Here is an 18,995-nt window from a genome sequence, read left to right on the forward strand (position 1 = left end):
AAAATTCATATAGTTATGACCTCTTTTCTGAGAAGCCTGACCAGTAGAGATCTGACCACACAATGCTATTGATGAATAATTTGACAAGCAACTACATCACCATTGTAAAGGCCATGTGGCTGAAATGTGCATTCATATTTTTGAGCTATTCAGAGCTGTACATTGATAATATTCCCTGTGATACATTCCTCAAAGCTGCACAAGGACCACTGGGAAGCCAAGTCTGAGGCCCAGATTTCACAAACCTCTGTCAAAAAGCTGCAGCAGCACTCAGACAGAATACAAAGCACCAGCCTGAATGCCTGCAAATGTGCCTGGTTCTCAGCACAGCTATTTGGAGAAGTGCCTATCTCCTGCCAGACTACTGCAGAAATAGATGCTTGAACGGCCTCCAAGATGCAGGTCAGAGAGACATGGTGCAGAACAACTGGGATCGTCTGGGGCAGTCCCTGCGCTGTCTACCCTGAGCTAGATTGGATCTGTGTTTGTAGGTGACTCACAAACACCTCCTGGCTGTCCTTTTTCAATACTGGGAGATCAGTGCTAAAATTGCTGATTTGAGTCACGCCTATGATTCTCCATGCCAAATTTGTTCCCAGGGCAGGGATCTGCATGTGTAGGGTCATCTGCACCGTAACTGTCAGGAGAGAGCTATCCCTCTTAAAGCACGTTCACAAAATGGGAGGACTTAGTACTCCTGCTTCAAGTAAGGGTCTATGTGCAGAATCATCTATAATCCAATTACTAAATGTAGACACATGACAGCCTTTTTTCAAGTATCCTCGTACAAATACTGAAAATGTTCAGCATCTTAGGAATGCAAAATTTTTTATCAACTTAGGTACTTGTGAATTTGTTTTTCCAAATGAAAGAGTCAACTAGAAAACAGAAAAATGAAATGTTAGGAGGCCTTCTAAACCAGGAGAGCCAGTCCTTTGGTGTTAGTAGGCACCATCTCATACAATTGCTATCTTGAGTGAATTCAAACTAGAGAGCCCCATTCCTCTGATTCTCCCTTTTGCTAAGTTAAGCAAACAAAAGTGCTTTCAGAACCACTTCCCATGCAAGAAGTTCCTCATTCAAATCCACCCTTCTCAAGGGACACAGTCCAGCACCTGCACAGCGACTGTAAAACTTCCTCATCTTGAGTGGAAACTCCCCTCCAAATGTATTCAAGAGTTGCATTTACCCTTGACAGACCTGCAGCCCACTCAAGATGGGCTGCACATCTGAAAGCCACCAGCATATCTACTGTTTCCAGCCAAAAGGTGTTCCAAGGGTCAGAGCTGAAGCCCAGAGGTCCTGCTGAACACAAACCTTGCATGCAACACCGTGAGACTGCACTTCTAATACTCCTGCCCAAAACAAGATCCAGCTTTTTCCCAACCTTCCTAACCCTTTTCTAGCCCTGTTTTCAGGTGCTGCTGGTACAGTGCCAAGTACAGGGGGAAAAATCACTTCCCTGTTCCTGCTGACCACACTATTTCTGATACAAGCCAGGATGCACTTGGCCTCCTTGGCCACCTGGGCACCCTCCTGGCTCATGTTCAGACAGCTGTCAACCAGCAGTCCCAAGTTCTTGTCTGCTGAGCAGCTTTTCAGCCACCTCTTGTCCATGTGTGTAGTGTGGTAACCACAAGAAACATGGAATTTTTTCACCTTATTCAGATCTACAAACTCAATTTCTTATGAAAGAAATAGATTTTTTAGAAGATGTTATGCTCTGAAACAGTTTTTTTGGACAAGGGAGACAGAATGCCTTTTACAATTTTAAATTATATAAGGCCAAAACCATTAAAGCAAACAGATCAAGTTAGGTTATTTAGCTCTAAGTTATGTACCTGTAATAAGGAAGAGACTCACAGAATTACACAATTTGCTGTCATAGGCCCCCTCAATCTGCATGTTCCTGCTTATTTTTCAACCTCTACCAGTCAACCAAAACACTGAGTCCCCAACGTAAATTTTTTCAGAAATATCAGGTACCAAAAGACACCTAGAGATTATATTATTTACACTGATTTTTAAAAATATATCTAGTTCACGGACATAGATTTAGTATATTTAAATGACTCAAAACTATAAAGACTGAAAGATTCAAGCTAAGAGATTACAAACAGGTGTTCTGACAAAGACTTTCTTTCTTAAGTATTGTTTTTGTGCCTTCTCTTAACTGATTTAGTAGATCAGTTTAATAGGTCAATGACTGGCTATTACACTTTCAGGTCAAGATCTATAGCAAAATTCACTAAGCTTTTCTGCTGAACAATAGGGCCAAGGCTTTCTCTTTCTAAGATCACCCAGCTATATTCTGGGATTGGCAACAATATATTTTGCAGATGTAAAATCTATGTCACCTACTCATGCCCCCTGAAATCATCCACTGCAGCTACAATATTTCCAAGCAATTAATTAACAGAGATAACTACAACAGCCATGTTTTCTCCAGCCTACCCTTTGAACATGGAGCTGCAAACAGCACAATTAATGGAAGCCTATATTTAATTACCTAAGTTATAGCTAAGGCAGCAAGCAATTAAAAGCCTCTTCCAACATCCCTCTAATTTAGTCAAACCACCTTCTCCTCTGGTAATGAGAGAGATGCTGGAAGGCTGTATATGGTTACATATGTGCAGAAAGCTGCCATTCTGCAGTTTTTCTGCACCCAGAGTTTACCAGATTTTAAGGCGGGGTTTCAAAAGCTACAAATAACTTTTAAGAAGACAGATTAAGAACTTTTTGGTTCTCAATAGTGTCACTTGCAAACAACATTAAAAGAAAAACCAAATGCAGATGTTTTCATATGGAGAATTTGGTTTTAAAACTGGCACTTTACATTTTTTGACCCGTTAGATTTATTTCTTCTTTTACAATGACTTTAAGTGTTGACAGATCTATCACTGGCTTGCAAGAGCTTAAGATGCAGCCAAATGAACTTCACAGCACATACTTTTTTCCTCCAACAAACTATTACCTCAAGAAAACTATTTATATTCATTTCAGGAACATTTTCTTAATGGCAAGCCAGTAGAAACCAAATTAATCTTTAGTTCTTTGTAGTGATACTGTCAAGAAGATTACTTATGTATGTCAGCCTACACTTACTACACAACAAGCACTCAGTTCCTTTCATGGTAAGCATTAATAGAGAACCATAAAATTGTGATACTTTTTGTTTTCATTACAATTTTTACATGCATTCTACAATTTTCTACCTATGCCCAAATGGAACAGCAGAACAAGACAAAAAAAAAAAGTAAGAACTTCTTCAACTTACAGATATAAAGCACTTTCTTTCTGGGCATTCAAGCCCCTTGAAACTGTACAGCCATTAAATACAATAATACAAAACACAAAGTATAAGCACTGCATCTTTGAGACATAGAAGAGACACAACTGCACCCAAGTGCAATAGCATGGTATAATAGGAAGAGACAGTTCTCATGAAAAACAGCACCCCTAAGATAGAAACTTACTTTACTCAGTGCCAAAATTTGTTTATGTACATGCAGGTAATTTTTATAACTCGATTACAATAGTGTCTGAGGAACAGAAACTCTGTGTATGCATCATAGTAGCCACTGGGGAAAGAGAAGAGGAGCTCAGAAGAGGCTAGGGTTCTTTCCCCCACAAGTAAATTTTAAGTATAAACAAGCATAAGGAAAGTATCTATACATTTTTCTTCTGCTTTTCATTCAAGTTTGAATAGTCCTAGAAGATAGAAAGCCAGAAAAAAATCCCCTACCTCTCCTGAGACAATGAAGGCTTTCCACATGCCAAGATTCTCACACCACCAGTCTGTTCTTGCAATGTGCAGCTGAAGGTCACTGTGCTCTCTCTCCATCAGAGTAATTTCATCCTTCAGCTTAGAAACAATCTGCAGAGAAAAGTTTATTCATTACAATTTGTAGGAAAAAGCTTGTGCAGCACACAAGCTTTATGTCTTTAGAGACACTGTTCCAAAAGAAAGAGGTACAAAAGCAGAGGGAGAACAATAATGTGGATTAAAATTTTTAAAAAATAACAAGTGAGGGAATCGATGATGCCTCCAACTTCTAGAGTACACAACAATCTTCAAGGTCAACCCTCACACTAAAATAAAAAGCAAGTTACAACTATCATCATACTGCCAGCATAAAATACACTTGAGATAGGATTCTATCTTACATATGGTATGTTTTATGAGAAATTGAAATTGCCATTAATGAAATACAGCTTACTGAAGATATCTTTAGCATTTTCAGGTACACATCATGTGACAGAAGAAACTGGGAATAGATCTCATTTCTAGGAATTTAGCTGTTAGAAATTGCTCAGAAAGTTACCACTTATTTCATTTTAGTTTTGAGAAGACAAGGATTTGTTATTGTGGAAAGCACAAAAAGTAGTCAAACATCCTGCCAGTATGACAAGAGAAGGTGGAAATATGCATAAGATGTGACATTAGAAACACAGCAAAGCAGATGACACTTTTTCATTTTTAAATATGATATACCACTTAGCCAAGTTTACCAGTTCTATCACTTACACAAGTGGTATGTTCTACAGAGCTACAGGAATTCTGTCTTGTTCAGAATTTTTGTCTCATGTCAGATGTAAAATATTATCCATCAGACAGCTGTATAACAATTTTCTAACAAATACGTCACCTTCAGAATAATTTTATATTTAACTTCATTTGCTGTCAGTGCTGAGGCTTCTCTACAATCACCTTACATTGACTCCAGCAGCATCCAGGAACATCCAATAGATATAGATACAGAACATGTGGTAAGCTGTTACATTTACAAACCAAATATTGACACTTTTCAATAATACTGGATCCACTTTACTATTCTGTTTCAGAGATGTGTATTTTCCAAGACAAAGAATATTTTATAAACAAAAACATACATGGAAAAACACACTACACTTTAGCAGGGGTACAATCCCCACCTCCCAAAGAGCCTAAGTATAGAAAGAATATAAAAATTATGGTTTCAAGAAAGCAAAGAAAACATAGAATATTCATGTGAATGGAGCATTATATACAGGTTTAGTTATATAGAATCATAGAATGGCTTGGGTTGGAAGGGGCACACCTTGCAACAGCTGCAAATATTTTCAGTTTGCAGTACCCTCTGGCAGAAGAAAGATGTGGAAGGGACAGAGGGAATGAAGCTAGCCAGGGTGGCTTCAAACTCTAATGTCTACATCTTTCTCCTGGAGGTAGCTATGCCCAGAGCTGGGGCAGCACTGAATGAGTGGGGTGTCAACTCCTTTTCAGACAAGCATCTTAGCGCTCACCCTGAGTGAAAGACAAATGTATAGAGAAGCCAGGTTCTGAGCAATGACTAATAAGCAGGTACATTTTTGTCATCCCTGGCAGCAGGATTTTAGGAAAACATCTTGGCTACTTGTTCATCTTACCCACCATCTACCATCTGCAACTGAATCCCATTACACATGACAAGATAGGCCCAAGTGCATCTAAACAACAGGCCTGTAATATCAACACAAATAAGTTGGCCCAAGCTATGTGCAAGTCACTTGCTTCTCCTGAGTATACTCCCAGATTGCCTACCTGTTTAACTTTGCAAAGAGAAAAGGATTACTTTATGTTTGCCCCAGCCCAGAAATTTGAAGTTTCATATCCTTCAGAATTTTTCCTTTGATAACAGCGTGCTTTCTCCCAGCTCCTAGTAAAGCAATTAGTCACTCCTAAAGGTTTGGGGTTTTTTATCCCTTAGCTGGAGGAAGTTCCAGAGCTGGCACTGCAGAGGAGGGAGTTGTGCTGTGTCCCCAAGAGCCAGCACCGGACAGGAGAAACACCCCTTGCCACCAAAAAAGCAGCAAGACCATGGGAGAGTGATCATTATTCCATGGCCAACAAAGCAATATATAGCACATTCACAATTTTAGTTACAATAGCTTTTAGATATGGGGAAAACAAACAATTAAAACTAAGTTCTAGTTTCACCTTCTATTTAACAAGTTGACTGAAATAACCATCTGACCTGTCCAAAATGTGACAAGTGGATAGTACACAAACATACACATATCAAAAAAAATAAAATAAAATAACTGAAGACACTACTAGTATGTACCTTTTTGTCGGGTTTTGGTGAATTACAAATGGAATTTAGAGCCTGTTTCTTATACTCAAGCTTGTCATTTAGCTGGCGAAGTTTATTTACAGCATAACTGGCTTGTTCATTAATTCTTGTGCTGCATTCTTCAGTAGCTTCGTCACAACCTTGGCTCTAGGAACAGAGGATTGAGGTAATTGCTACATCAATATGAGAAAATACACAGTTATTCATAGAATGATAGAATGTTTCAGCTGGAAGGGACCTTAAAGATCACACAGTTACAATCTCACTGCCATTGCCATGGACACTTTCCATTAGACCAGACTGGTCAGAGCCCCATCCAGCCTGGCCTTAAACACTGCCAGGGATGGGGAAGGAGGTGGGTTATTGTTTGCTCTGTAAGATTTTTATGTATAAGAACACTTCTCAATACAGATGAAAATGTAGGTATAACAGATATTCCAACCATCAGCAACCTGAAATGCCAGTCTGTTGTAAAACCCAAAACCAAAAACCCCATAGACAAAGCCTCATTACTATTTCTACTACAGTTATTTGGCAACCATGTAAAACTGACCTTCAAGCTAAGGCTTTAGTGTAAATGAGAGATAAAGTTCATTTTAAAAACAAAAACAGCTTAGTAGTCATGATCAATATTCAGAACCAGATAGAAGAGCAAATAGTTAGCACTGAGCTGAAAGATAATGAGGATGGGGCAGCAGGGAACAAAATTTAAAAAAAACAAACCCATGCTTCTAACAAACAGTCCTGCCTCCCACAAACCTTCACAAAACAGATTTGTCATCCTGCAGAACAATCTAAACCAAGTCTTCTAGCTTTCTACACAGATTTTACTGCTGTTTTCAGAAGTGTTAATAAAAATGTGATAAAAGCACATATGCCTTACCCTAAATTCATACTTCATTTGCATATATTCATTCAGACAAACCAATAGCTTTTTCCATCTTGTGTACTACAGGCATGCAAAAAAATAGAAGACTTCACACCTTTCAGTGACATTCTTCTTATCATCTTCTGACATATAGCTCAGACTCCCCCTTCTTACTGTACTTCCCCAAATAGACATGAAGACCTTGAAATCTAGCAAACAGCACTCAGCTTCTACTGCTGCCACGTTCAACAATCTTCGAGGTCTCTTTGTGACTGAGTGTATCTAAATTTATCTGTGGGATGCTGAATCTATTCTCATGAACAGGGGTTCCATGTTATTTAATGGTATTCCAACTAAATAAACCATATCCTTATATCATGAAGAACAAGCTAACAGAAGGAACTCTCATACTCTTGTAAATTCTGTGAGTTTTAGAGGAGATAATCCTATTGTAAATTCCATCGTATCTTATCTTATTAAAAAAAGGGCTGAGAAGCAATAACTAATCTCCTTAGCATGATCCTCAAACATAATGCTGAAGAAGTCAGGAATTCTAGGCCAAGAAATCCATGCCCTTTTCCAGCTCTGCATTTTCCTGCTATGAGGCTGAGTAAAAACCCATTAATTCTATACATTGTCCTTTCTTCTGTCTATTCTGCATGAACTATAAACTCCTAGGGTCGGAAACTTGCCTCCAAGCATGCATACAGACCTCAGCTCAGAATGTTGTCTTCTGACACTACAGTAACACAAATAATAATAATTAACAATACTGGGTGTTATTTAAAATGCTAATGTAAAGAACCATAAAAAAACCAAAACCTTACAGATATTGGGAAGCACAGAGGTAAAGAAGGAATCAAAAATGCTATTTTCAGCACAGAAGAATTAAAAGACTTTTCATGTGAAGTTCAGTGCTAGAAATCAAAGAATTGCAATTAATTATAAATCAGTGAGGCTGTGTTCCCAGAGGTAGGCTACATGATTTTCCTGTCATTAACTTTTCGGACACTTAAAGCAAAAAACACTGCTGAATCACTAGGTTTATCAGAGAAACGCTAGAATACAGAATCAAGTAACCTGTATTCAAAATACCAAATTTAACAAACAATCAGTTCACTCAAAGCTGAGATCATAACGGATTGCACTGTCTTCCCCTGATTGGGTTTACCCAATTTCTGTGAGTGACACACGTCAGTCTTATTTTAGTGATCTGACACAAGCAGCACCAATGCCATCATCAGATCCTCTCCTCAAAGTGCTGGATGCAAGCACTGCCTGCTTCTGCATTTCTACCTCTGACAATTATCCAAGTAGAAACACTTGGAAGTTTGTGGCGGTTTGTGGAGGTTTGTCCCAGAAACAGAAAGTGGCAACAAGACAGGAAAGAAGAAAGAGCTTGTTCCTCTTGCAGCAGAACCAGCAGTCTGGCCCTTTCCAGATTGCTATCTTGTGACTTGATTTTCTCACATTTAATCAGGGCTCATCCTTTTGTCCTCACCTCCACGAATGCACAAGATGGCTTTTTATCTTTCCAGCTATAGCAGTGAAATTTATAGATGATTAACACTTGTGATGCCCACAGTGCCTCAGGAAGTGAGAACATAGACCCAAAATGCAACCTAAACCAAAACCAATCTGTATTTGCTAACAATATGTATTCTTCCAAAAATACTCAATTTCTAAGCTGTAATTTCTGATATATGGGGAGGAAAAAAAACCCACAAACTTATTAGCCAGTACTGCATTTTCCCCAAAATTGGAAAGAACATGGGAAGCGTCAGAAAGACTCTTACAATTTGTTTTCATCTCAAAGACCCTGAAGCATGGCACAGAACCATTAGAACTGCTTTGTTCAAGAGATACTCAAGCAGTATATACAATTTTATTCTTAATTTGTTGTTAAAAAGGAAAAAAAAACCCAATAAAACAAACTACTTTGAATCTTGTAAGCAGTCTTAGTAATATATTAGTCTTTAAGGTTTCACAGCTGACACAGACATCATATCTGGCCCATACATATCCAAGGACTCAGAGGAAGGACAGATGATGCCTATGTCAAAAAATCTAACTTTTTGGCAGCTACAGTAGATGTTATCAGACAGAGTACAGGTAGCCCTAAAGTGTTGTGTCAGCTTTCTTAGAAAAATCATTATCTGTGTTAGACACTGAATAAAGCATATGAAGAAATTAGAAAGCACAACCTTTAATGCTTCAGGAAATTCTGGACAAAACTGTTAAGAGCCATTGTGCAAAGTCTCAATGACTGCAAGCACAAGGACACAAAGTCTTTGAAGTACCCTACTGCCATCAATACAGAGCTGAGTTAGCAGTGAGAAAACTAGAAAAACCATCTTGAATATTTTATCAAGGAAAAGAATACAGGGAAAAACAAACACTGAAAAGATTCATCAAGCTCTAAAAGCACATATTGCAAGTAATTTACTTATTTATCTCTGCAGATTTGCTGATACTCAAACTACAAAGATTAGAACAACTCGCCTACAGAAATTAAAGTCATTTAAGCAGTAAATACAAAAGCATTGGGTTCTGGAAAATTGTTTCTAGATAGCAGAATGCAGAGCTGCACTTCTGGATTCTGCTTATTTGTTTATTTAAATCTGGTTTTGGGCAAACTGTTACATTTCATTGAGTTCTGAGCAAGTTCACATGTAAAATAAAGACATCCATGCTGATCTGAAGCAGCAGCCTGACTGAAAGAGGCACTCAATAGTCTGAGACGTGCTCTTGTCAAAATGTTCTTGGATAAACACAAGTTCCCCTGACGTGACTGATTTAGACAACCCAAGGAAAAAGCCTGCCCCAAGAAGTGTTGCCATTGGCTTATTGCTTATGACATTTTGAATGCTCTGCTTTACTATTTAGAGTTCTTGTGCTAGATTTATCTTCTAACACAGCCTATTAATGTATTCAAATAATCAATAAAAACCACTAAGGTTATATTTTACATGCCTTTTTCTTCTCTTTTGTGTAATCTTTAGTACCCATTTAGTATGAAGGAAATGCATGGGAGACAGGGATAATGTCTGTGCAAAAACCTACTGATGTTTCAGTGAGAATTTTTTCACTCAAAAGCAGAGCAGCTGAGCTTATACAAAGTATGTTTTGCATTCTCTGTTTCTAAGGAGCATAATGAAAGATGTGAAATACAGAAGGCTTAGGAATCTGAAATATCTACTTCAACTAAATTAAAATTTAAGTAGTCTGTCATTTTGTACCATTTCAATTCAAAGAGCATGTAAACAAACAAGTTTTACCAGGTGAAACTACAAGACTGATGATATTTATAAACGAGGAAAAAAAAGAAGAGTAGTCCAATGCTCAAGGACAGAAGATGCTACTACATGCTTTTCTCAGGACAGTCTCTCAGATCACTTTAAATAACAGTGAAAGAAATTGTCTGTGTGACTCACCACTTCATCTTTGTCTTCAGGAGTTAGCTGAGCAGAACTTCTTTCTTCCTCCTTCTTGACTGATCTCTCATATAAATCACTAACAATGAATGAGGGGTAGTATCTGTCCTTTAGAGTTTCATAAACATCTGCCTGAATTCTGTAGAATACTTCAATGCCTTTATTTCCCACAAGACTTTGCTGTATTTCCTTATAAAGGGATTTTTCCACAGGTATTTCTCTGCTTTCCACAAAAAAATTCTGGTAAATTTCACTCACCAGTTGAGGTATTTCAGCCTAGGAAGCAAGGGAGAGGGAGGGGAAAAAAGAATAATGAAAAGATACTGAAAATATCAAGATGACTCAGGACCCAGGTGCACAATTTGAAGGATAATCAAGCTAATTTCCTATCCAAATGTATGAGAAGGCATCTGTAAACCTCTTACTGAGATTGAGACTGCTGCCTGCCTGTGCACCTCTGCTAAGCAATCAATTTTACAAGTTAAGTATGGATATTTGTTAAGCAAAGAAACAGCTGTGCCCTAAAATTGCCAGAGCTTTTGCACCCGCTCTTTTAAATCTATGTTCCAAAAGCTGGTATTAAAAGGAAGAAAAGTGCTAGAGCAACAGTGTGGTCACCATTTTAAATTCAGATGGTAAAGCTTAGCTGTATCAGCCCTCCTGTCTTCTGCTGAACAGAATCAATTCACTTATTACATGATTAGCATTAATTTGCAGGGAAAAAAGAAACAAAAAAAAAAAAAAAAAAAGAAACAAGAATAGAGGAAAAGCACAACTGAAGAGACATTTACCAGTAAAGGAGGCTGGATATTTTTACTGAGCACAGTAAAGTGCACAGGATTGAATTTTCCATTAATGAACAGGAAAAAGAGAAAGTAATTCAGCACAGCCCATTATCAGCTCCCTAATTTACCATCTCCCTAAATTTTAAAGAACTAAAAAGGGTTTCTCCACTCCCTCAATAGGGCACCATGTTCTTATGTGCCTCATGGAACAATACCACAGCCACATTCTTAATTCATGACTGCAGGATACTACCTTTTTGTAAGCTGCCCCTGTAGTGGCAGATATATCCATATCCATATGTACATACATGTTGTTTCGAACAGGAAGAGAAAAAAATCACAGCTGAAAGGTCATAAAATTATTTCTAGGACCTTTTCCAATCATGAGTATTTTGCAAATCAAAACTCTTCACAGTGCCTGAAAAACCGTTTTCATCAACACTCAAAGCTTGAGTTGGTTGGTAGCCATTGCTTCAGAGTGTATTAATGGTTCACTACCCATACACTACAATTTGTCTCTCTGTTTACAGGATGCTTTATGTTGTCCAATTGACTGGGATAACAGCAATAAAATTACAGTGAACAAAATGTTAACTGATAATCAATAATGAAATCTGTATTTCATGCTAGAGTGAATCCTGAAGGCTTAATTGTTTCCCCCAAAAATCTACCACACTGGTCACAAACAGCAAATTTGTCCCTACAAATTCTTCCTCTACACCACTGTTTCAGAGTACTCATTGCAACTTTAAGTGATATTCTCTATCCTTGTTTCAGGGTTCTAATTCCTACTTTGTTTTAGACAAAACTCCAATATAGCATTGTTTCTTCCCTCTAGCAGTAGTGTGGTATTCCTGGAGATACTTAGCTGCTACAGATTAGGGAGAGGTCTTTTAAAGCAATATGTCTCTTCCAAAAAGATTTAAGAACAATTTCATTGACTTGGGCTACTTGTACTTGGCAAGATGAGAAGCTTATTTATGGAAGATCCAATTGGAATGTGGTTCTAGGTTTCACATGAACCGATACAACTAAAGCCTGCATGTTTTTTCCCTGGAGGAGAGGGAAATAATTCTTCTACTTCTGCACATCAAATATTCCTTTCAACTGATGTTGTTACACCAACAAACAATAAATCATCATCACGACAGCCCACAAATTTTAATTGCAATATTATCCTTAAATATTAACATGAAGCAGTTAAAAACCCCCAAATTTCTTAGAACCCACCCTATGCTATTGATATTTTAAAATCATAAAGACATTTTCTAACATCAAGATCACAACAAACAGTGTCATCAATATACAAAGCCATGTATGTAGACTTGCAACTGCTTCCACCTTGTTAGCACTCTTCAGATTTTCCACAGACTCCCAAAGGCCAATCAAAGCCATCTTGTCCATCCTCTCCATGTAGATCCGGAAGTGTTCTCGGTAGGAAGGGTTGGCCAGAATTTCTTCAAACTGAAGAATCTGAAGAAGGGAAAGCTAAGAATAAAATCTGGGGAAGTGCCTAATTCAACTCCTTTCCTTATAGGGAAAATCTTTTCACTATGCATCCCACAAACGTGTCCTAGATTCAACTATACAGACCACCTACAGTAATAGTTTTGCTTCATTAAAAAAAGAGAGTTTTGAGTACTTAGAAGATAAATTCATCTATGCTTCTGTCAGATAGTAAATACCTCTACATCTTTCTGATCAGGATACATTTGGGACTAAGGACTAAGACAGCATTTCAAGTCACTCATGAAATGCTGTTGTCAAAAATTTAACATCTAATGTTCCTGCAAAGAAGAGGAGCCAAGCTGAAAGCTAAATGATCTGTTCTTTATTTGTTTCAAACACCAGCAGTTTTCATACCACAGCCCACAGAGCTTTGAGATGTATCTCAATTATTCCCAGAAACACAGAGAAAGATGTAGTACCTTACTGCTAGGGCATTTGGTGGCCAGTTCCCACTGTCATTGAAAAACATCTGTCAGGAACAAGTACGTTCTGTGATAGAATGGTTAGGGCTTTTCCTGAGTGAGGAGGGTGTACACCAGACAGTAAAGGAAATGAAGCACAGATTTCCTGTACCCATGCAGATGCTGCAGCCTTTAAGAAGTTGCATTAAAAGGAAATTATCACCTCCTTATCCTCTACTGTTTTTGTGAATCCAGACCTTTTCGTTGAGACAAACACCTGAAAACAAAACACTTCCCTAACAAAATGATGAAAAATTCCCATACTGAACCACATGAATAACCTCTCTGAAAAACAGAACCAATTTTCCAAATACCTCATCAAAACCAAGTAACCTTTTCTCTCCAACCCTCTAGTCTTGCAGCTGAACCAGTTTTCATGTCACTTATTCAGTGCCATTATTTATATCACCAGGAACCCAAACACACTACCCAGAGTAGTCTCTCTCTCCCTCTGTCTTACAGGCACCAACCAACTCACACCTTTTTCTTTGAAAAGAAAAGGTCCTTAAGCACTGGGTCTAATGAGTCTTATAGCAAAGTTTATTTGGTATGGAGCAAGAGGTGAACTCTGAGATTGAGGCATTAATAATTTCTCTAACATGGGTTTTCTGATACCTAAAAATAATAATAAAATTCTAGTCAGCATCAGAATACCCCTCTCTTTGGGAAGACTGCTCATTTTCCTAGACCTAGTACCTGTGAAACTCTACAACTAAGTTATATGTAGGAAAAAGAGTTTCCTTGTCTCAAGCTACACGTGAGGAAACCACTTACATGGGCACATACGCAATTACAGGCACAAAATCAGTGCCTTAAGAAACCAAGCTAAACATGATTCTTTAACAACTGTTTTTTGTCTGAAACAGCTCCTCCAAATTTTAGGCAGTGTTTAAGTAAATTATATTTGTCTCACATGAAGTGCTCATTTACATCTTTAAAGTTCCCCTGTGACAATCATGTGCCGTTATTCTCTTTATCCTTTACCATACCAATATCTTCTGGACATGACTTTGCTCTTACCTTTACTTAGATATATGAGCATCTGCCTTTGCAAGCTCACTCTATAAACCTCACTGAAAAGCAGAGAGTACTTTGTTCAAGCTAAGTTTAATACAGAAATGGTGATCAGGCTGTCAAAAAGAACAGACAGGGAAATTTAAAGGCCAGTCTGTGATTTAGCCTCATTACTATGCATCATCAGATTTTCTATTTAATCATTTTACCAAGGACAATGATTTAAAAGACAAGAGCGAGAGCATCTTCCAGACCCTTGAATAGATGTTTTCCCCACCCCAGGGCTGTCACGTCTGTGAATAATTGCAGAGTTAGTAAATCACAACATGGGGCATGTGCTGTCACTTCTTGAGTGAGGGGTCACCTTGGTCTCTATGCTTCTATTATCCAAGCTATACCCACTCCGGCTGCCAGCAAGGAGGGTAACTAATAAAAAAACCCCTCTCAGATGGAACTGGGGATAAGTGCTGCTGCAGGGGCAAGCCAAGTGCAAGCATCTCTCCCACCTAAAAAAGGGACCCATTGCACCAGTGCCCTATGACAATCAAAGCAGTGGTGCCTAGCAAAGGTGTCTATTAGGAGATTTATGTAACATCTCACAAACTAAAACACGTAAATAAATTAATGAGAAGGAAAATTAACTCTCTTGCAGAAATGATACCTCTCAAATGTTTTCTTGATTTTTCTTTAAGTCTGGACTATCCTGGAATCACTTAATATGTTACCAGTGCTATACTAAAAACATTATGTTACAGCTGCAATGCCAACAACAATAGACACAAGAAGATTTTAGTTTGGAGGTGAAAAATCATAAAATGCATGTGTGCTGGTGTTGGCTGGGGTGAAACAAACTTTGAAGAATTTAAGATATTAGACAAGCTAAAGCCTTAATTAAAATTAATCCTTGCTAAGTTTAATTAAAATAGGCCCTACTAGAATTAGGAGTTAATCATTACCTAATAACTAATTGTCTGTCAATCTTATGTTTGTTCAGCTGGGCTTGTAATTAAAAATGAAGAATCTTCTAAAGAACTTCAAGAACTTAAGACAATTGCAAACCAGAAACTAATTGTAAACATGAAACTAGGAGCACAGCCAGGGGTTCATTTGTCACTTTGTATTGAAAAGGTAGAAAGGTGAGAATGAGGTGGAGATATATTCCTTCCTCCCTTCTATGACCCCTCCACATAACGAGACCACCAACTCATTTCAAGGAACAAACTGCACATGCTTAATTGCTTTATCTTAATTAGCATAAGAAGCAGAGAGTGGGCAGTATCTGAGTTATGAATATGTATTTGTATTCAATGTCTCGGTAAATAAAAAGTCTGTAATCGCCTGCATTCGAGGCCATGTGTATTAAGGGGTGACCCTTCACATCGGCCCAGCGCTGCCAATAAACACACACTCTGTAATCCTAATTGGTTAAAGAGCTTTTGTCAATTATAGTTAGATACTGATACTAGATCATATCCATATTTTAGTAAATCGGGGGTAGAGTTAACTTTCTTAAGAAGCTGGCAGGGGCTATGTTTTAGATTTGTGCTAAGCACAAGGCTGATAACATAGAGATGCTTTTGTTATTGCTGGTCAGGGCTTCCCCAGAGCCAAGGCCTTTTCTGCTTTTGGTACTGGCACACTGGAGAGCAGCCTGGGGGTGCATGGAAGGTTGGGAGGAGACACAGCCAGGACCGGTGACCCCAGCTGACCAAAGGGATATTCCAGACCATGTGACATCATGCTCAGGATGTAAAGTGGTTTGGAGTGATGGCTTTGTCCTCCCAAGTCACTGTTACTGTGATGGGGCCCTGTGCTCCTGGGGATGGCTGAACACCTGCCTGCCCATGGGAAGGAATGAAGGGAATTCATTCCTTGTTCTGCCTTGCTTTTTGTGTGGCTTTCCCTGTTAAACTGCCTTTATCTCAGCCCATGGGAGTTTTCTGGCTTTCACCCTTCTGATTCTCTCCCTGATCCTGCTGGTGGGGGAGTAAGCAAGGGGCTGTGTGGGGCTTGGTTGCTGGCTGGGGTGAAACCACAACAGTCCTTTCTTGGCACCCAACTATTCTGTAGATCTTCCTTCCTTTTATGATTTAAAGAAGAAGTTCTGCAGTAATTTTTAATCCTCAGCAAAAGATCATTTTATGATTCAGTATCACCATGGATTAGAGCACAAAGCTCTAAGCTATGTTGGCACATACACAGGCATTAGGGCATGTGTACACCAGCAAATCTAATATCCAGTTAGCAGATATAATCTTAGAATTATCAGCCTCCACAGCAACCCTTCAAATCCTGTTAACTCAAGAGCAGCTTCCGGGTTTGGAAAAACCAGAAGCTTTAGTGTCGCCACATCAATTCCCTGCTTCAACAGTAATGTAACTTGTATATCACAGCTGGTCACAGGATCTGCCTAAGACTAGAAAAGGGTTAGGTTTTTCTATTTTTTTTTTCTTTAGTGGGCTGCTTTAACCAGCATCCCTAGTATGTGCCCACAGAAGAGATTTGTCCCTGGCCCTACAGAGCTGAGACTTGGTCTTGTTAAATCCCTAAAGACAGTCATAACCTCTCTCTGGACAGGAACATAGAACAACTAGGTAATTTAGGTCAGCACAGGCACCAGGTACATATTAGGTGCACTGAACTGTATTTCTTTGCAACACACCAGATTCCTATTCACTACAACCACATTGGCCTATAAAGAACAGCCCAAATAAAACCAGTAACAGCACTGCAGATGGTTGGGATGAACAGCATTTGGGTCACTAGAGGAAGTTTTCTGCTGGGATAACAGCATACTGTCAGACTGCAGAACTTCTGGTTGATGCTTTGGATTTTTTCCTTTTTTTATTTATTTGTAGAGGCCAGGAACAAATGGAATGTAAAAAGCAATACTGATAAATAACGTTTTCCATGTTGCATTTTAAAAAACTCTTAACTAATGTTTTTTTCCATATATTGACTAAAATTAAAGCCTGTATTTATCTTGTTATGTTTTAAAAAGAGGCAAGTCATCAGAAGACAGTCTCTGCCACATACAGCAACGTGAATTAAACGCAATGATTATTTGAGTATCAGGAAGTATATACTAACCACATGAGGTACCTGACTATTTTACTGCACATACACTAATGTAAAAGTCCCTACCTTGAGACTTACATGTTGACAAACATACTTCTGTCATAAGAAAACCCATCGCCAGGCAATTGGGTGACAACAATTGAAGCTTCTTTTCTTAATATTCTCAAATTGTGTACCATGATGTATACAGATACAACATGATCTTACAATTTGGAGCTCAGAAATTACCATGAAAATCTGGTAAATCACCAGTTAAATCAACATATGTCCACAGATGCAGTGGAAGCAAGATTTTCTGCACGAGTTTCATCTTAGTCCTCGGCTGGATTATGAACATGAGCTCTTTTCATCTCAAAATACTCTCAGATGGTTTCCTTGCTATTTGATAGCTAGTTAAGGTTCAGACTCCAGACCCCCTCCTAGAACCCACGATCCACAAAACAGCTCTACTAAGAAGATGCTGTGACTCCATATGTGAAATCTCACAGACAAGGTGATGCGGCAGTTGTGCTCAGCACAGCCGAGGAAAAAATCATTCACTGAATAAACACAGACAACAAGAACTCAATTAATTACTGCAGTACTGTGCAGGCACAGTTTCTAAGAAAAAGGACTAAAACAGCACTGACTATAAAGAGGTGCTTTATATATTACACTTACTCAAATTGCATTTTCTCCATGGGCAGAGATTAAATCAGGATCAGAGGTAATGACATCAATAAGAGAACTGCAGATTCAGAGAGTAGCTGTGGTTTGTTTGTCTGTTTGCTTATAAGCATATCTGGTTATGCTTCACATATTTAGGATTTCCCTACAGAACCTGGATTCAGGTAAATTAGATGGGTGAAATATGTACAAAATCAAATGATTAAAAATCACAAGACTGCATAATCAAACAGAACACTGACAGCTCCAAATATTTCATCTCCATATATAAGCCCATAATCAGAACATGCATAAAAGACTCTTTACCAGCGATGTCATTACTCCCCTACTATGGCAGTCAAGAAAAAGCTTTTTATAGGATGCATAAGTGAAACCAAAATACAAGTGTAAATCACTAGTCAGCTCTGTTCAACTAGTACCAAAAATTCCCCAAAGTTAATAATGTATTCATGCTTCTGCATTACACTTAGATAAAATATTAATTTAAAATACCATCAAAAAATGCCCATTTCTGACTTATTTCATGCAAGTTGAAGAAAGGAAGGCAAACATACGATTTCTTCTTCAAAAGCTAGTTCTTCACTTGAGATGCTAACTTAACAGAAAAGCTGGCACAACATACTCTAAGGAGTCCAAGGGCCATCAGCTGCAACCTACTAATGTATCTGATCTGCTAAATCCCAAACAATGCCTTTCCCTTTTGCTTAGAAAAGAGCCTGAGTGTTCAGTCAGTACTGCCCAAATAGGAGGGGCCAACATACAAAATAACACCAGCTGCCTTGAAATAAGAACCCAGACTGCAGCTACCACTGTGCTGGAAGAGGATGGGGAGAAGCAACAGTGCAGAAGGACTGCTTCCTCAGCTAAGCCTTGGGCATTTTTCTGTGCTCAGAAGAGGACAGCATAGGCTCCATCTCTCAAGCAGCCTCCCACGGCTTCTTTCCTGGCAACAGAGAATGAGGGACAAGGAAAGGGAGAAAAAGTTTTCCTATTTTCCACACTGACATGACTTTAGAGGAGTTCTGGGGCTTCAAAAGCTTGGAAGAAAAACTACCTCAGATCCCACTGTTTACACCATCACCACA

The 18,995-nt window shown here is 38.6% G+C and overlaps 1 protein-coding gene across 1 annotated transcript in view; it reads right to left on the minus strand.

Annotated features, from left to right (window-relative positions):
* Positions 1-18,995, minus strand: part of SNX25 (sorting nexin 25) — an 82,900-nt gene that overhangs the window by 12,169 nt on the left and 51,736 nt on the right. The window contains exons 8-11 of the mRNA XM_086889058.1: positions 12,524-12,655; positions 10,398-10,673; positions 6,087-6,242; positions 3,746-3,877 (exon numbers count right to left, since the gene is read on the minus strand). Coding sequence (XP_086745184.1) covers positions 3,746-3,877; positions 6,087-6,242; positions 10,398-10,673; positions 12,524-12,655 — 696 coding nt within the window. The remainder of the gene's footprint in view (positions 1-3,745; positions 3,878-6,086; positions 6,243-10,397; positions 10,674-12,523; positions 12,656-18,995) is intronic.

The sequence above is a fragment of the Cyanistes caeruleus genome, chromosome 5, assembly GCF_971803275.1.
Source record: "Cyanistes caeruleus chromosome 5, bCyaCae1.hap1.1, whole genome shotgun sequence".
Classification (NCBI taxonomy): Eukaryota; Metazoa; Chordata; class Aves; order Passeriformes; family Paridae; genus Cyanistes; species Cyanistes caeruleus.